The sequence below is a fragment of the Corvus brachyrhynchos genome, unplaced genomic scaffold (genome assembly GCF_000691975.1).
Source record: "Corvus brachyrhynchos isolate BGI_N302 unplaced genomic scaffold, ASM69197v1 scaffold37, whole genome shotgun sequence".
NCBI lineage: Eukaryota > Metazoa > Chordata > Aves > Passeriformes > Corvidae > Corvus > Corvus brachyrhynchos.
In genome coordinates this window covers 1411891-1414894 of record NW_008239289.1, presented here as the reverse complement: position 1 = coordinate 1414894, position 3004 = coordinate 1411891, and the positions used below count along the sequence as shown (strand labels likewise).

Here is a 3004-nt window from a genome sequence, read left to right as displayed (position 1 = left end):
TTTTCCCAGATTGCTTTTTTTTAAAAATGCGTTTTATATGAAATGTTTTTCTAATTCTGTTGTTGAGAAGAATTACAGTCCAATCACTCCATATATGAAACCAACAGAGGAAACTCAAATGACAACAGAATTACCAGCGATTTCAGTATATATAGTATGCGCTGGACTGTGGGTTGGTGCCTGTATCATGTTAAAGCATCATCCCAGAGCCTGGAAGTATTGGAAAACACTTCAATTCCAGTCCTCACTCAGTTAAGATGTGATTGTATGTGGACCATAGTGGGTAGCAAATTTGATATCCGTGGTACATCTGTGTATACTAACATGTCGTGGCTAGCGAGGCCTTGATGATGCAGTATCCTTGTTGCATCATTATTGGTAAAGCTTTTGGAAAAAGGATTCTGGGCCTGAAGGCATGTTAAGATTCATAAATACATTCCTCAGGGAATGGACATCTAAGGCATGAGTGATTTCTTTTGCCTCTAGGATCCACAGAGCCCGAAATCCACAGGGAAGAGCCCCTGAACTTGGAAGATAGCAATCCATTCTGCTCTACTCCTTGTCCCCCCATCTGAATTTTATTATGGTAGCTGTTCATTTTTCAAGACCCAGGATTGCGATATCACAAGTAAAGCATGTGGTTTTTTCCAACAGTCATCTTCTAGGCTCTTCTTCACACATGCATACATATAATACTAGAAAAGTGGACAGAATTGTCCCTGTTGGAGAAAAAGCTTGAACAAACCATGACTACTGCAGCTAAAAACTCAGTTTGTGTGCAGAATGATTGGACAGTATCAACTTTTTCTGTTTCTGTTCTGATTAGTGTGGTTGGTCCCATGCTCTGTATATTAATTCAAGATAGAAAATAAAGTGTCTAGATGGCCAGGAAAAAGGCATCCTTAGTTAAAACATTGCCACTACTTTTGTGTCTTATCTTCCATTGTATTAAACCTAGGTATTGTTAAAATCCAGAGGCACAGAGCCCAGACAGCAGTTTCAGTGAAGAATAAATTGTGAATGTTGGTAACTTGCCATCTTTCTCTTGTGGTTTTAAAAATACTGTTTGAATTAGCATAGTGCAACCATTGTACCTATTGAATATAGAGTCTATTAGTGGTTTATTGTCAATTATAATTATTCCTCATTTAATTGCTGTCAGAACTTGCTTTTTTTTTTTGTGCATGAAAGTGTTTTCTTGCTCACGAAATGTAGTTGGTAAGGAGAATTCCAAAACTGCCTATGCGTGACAATTAAATTAGTATTATTTCATTTTACAACATTTAAGCCTCCTATTTGATCCAGTGTTGATATATTTCCTTCAAAATTAGAATATGCAAGCTGTATAAATAAAAGGGGATGAGAAAAGCTGACATCCCAGAATTCCTCTGTGCATCTGCTTTCCTCCCTGTCTATCACTTTAGGATTTGTCCTCCAGTTACTTATACATATGCCTAGTCTTAGTCATGTGAGTAGATTTCCACAATTTCAATGGAGTTTCTGGCTGAAGTCTCGGATTATAAATTCTGGTCCAGAGACATACTCTAATGTAAATCTACCTAATGTATAGCACACCACAGGGGCTAACATCAGCAATACATTAAAGAATGCACCCACATTACAACCACATATTTTAAACAAGCAGTTTTATTTTAAAGAACTAACAAGAAAGGTAAATATGAACAGGATACTAGGGGTTGCTTGAGTTAAATGCTAAGGGATACAAACCAGCTGTGTAATAGTATATTTTTGGATGAGATCAGTTTATTTGTTCTGTGTTTGGAAAAAACTTGTCACAACAAGAGCATGAGTATTCATACATTGTCTTACAACACAAGTGTTTGTTTGGGATAACATGTGGCAGGAGAATGAAAATTGTATTGCCATTTTTTAATTGCACTTCAGGATCACATCTGCATTTCTAAAAGAGTTACTAAAAAAGTACTTCCTCCATCCTCTGTGCTGTACTGTGTCCTTATCTTACCCTTACAGGGCTGTCCCACATGTTCCCTACCTTCTGTGAACATCTGTCCTTACGTTTTCATTTTCTCCACCAGACGCTGAAGGATGCCAGTGACAATGCCCGCAAGGACTTCCACCGTGAGGCAGAACTGCTAACTAACCTGCAGCATGAGCACATTGTCAAATTCTATGGTGTCTGTGTTGAGGGTGATCCGCTCATCATGGTCTTTGAGTATATGAAACATGGAGATCTTAACAAATTCCTCAGGTAAATCCATGAACATGCATTGTGCTTCTGAGCCAAAAGTGGTCAGTGAAGGTAGGTGTTACTGGTATTTAATGTCAAATTAACAACTACCACTGGAAAATGCTGACACCTAGGAAAACAAATTGTATGACTCTCGTCTTTTGTACTGGGATGTGGGGCTCTGTTTCTCTGCCTTTTTGGAAGCACCATTAAATCAAGCTTTGTACCAAACAAATGGGAACCGAAGAAATGTTGTTTCCAATATATTTCAGTGTATTCTGATGTTTGGTTATAAATCCTACAGTAGGCATCATTTTCTTACAGGCTTTCTGGTAGCACGTAGGTGGAAAAGAGCTTCTGAAGTCTAACCCCTTTTCTCTTCCCTCCTCGCAGTGTTTTGGAAAGACTGCCTTAAATCTGCAGCAAGAAAACCATGAGCCATGGAAACTTCTGTGAATTGGAAAATGCTACATTTTGGGGTCCAGATTAGGGCTTTTATTTCATAAAGCTGTTCAGGAATGTGCATAGGAAATTGAAATTTGGCAATAAAGCAGTTATAAATAAATATATGATACCTAAGCTTCACAACTAGGTAACCCATGATGCAGGAAGTTATGAACAGAGGCTTCATGTATGCCATTTCTACTAGCCTGGACTTGTTGACATAAAAATAAACAGTTAAGAGATAGCATTTGCTCCTATGTTAAAAATGTAAGAGACTGTTCTTTCAATGTCTAGTGTGTAATTTTATCAATAGCTATCACAAAGGTATTTGGACATACGGAGGTCTTTCCT

General features: G+C 37.9%; 1 protein-coding gene across 2 annotated transcripts in view; it reads left to right on the top strand.

Moving 5' to 3' along the window:
* Positions 1-3004, top strand: part of NTRK2 (neurotrophic receptor tyrosine kinase 2) — a 189538-nt gene that overhangs the window by 140799 nt on the left and 45735 nt on the right. For both annotated transcript variants that reach the window (XM_017740421.1, XM_017740420.1), the window contains exon 14: positions 2058-2230. In XM_017740421.1, the coding sequence (XP_017595910.1) occupies positions 2058-2230 (173 nt within the window). The remainder of the gene's footprint in view (positions 1-2057; positions 2231-3004) is intronic.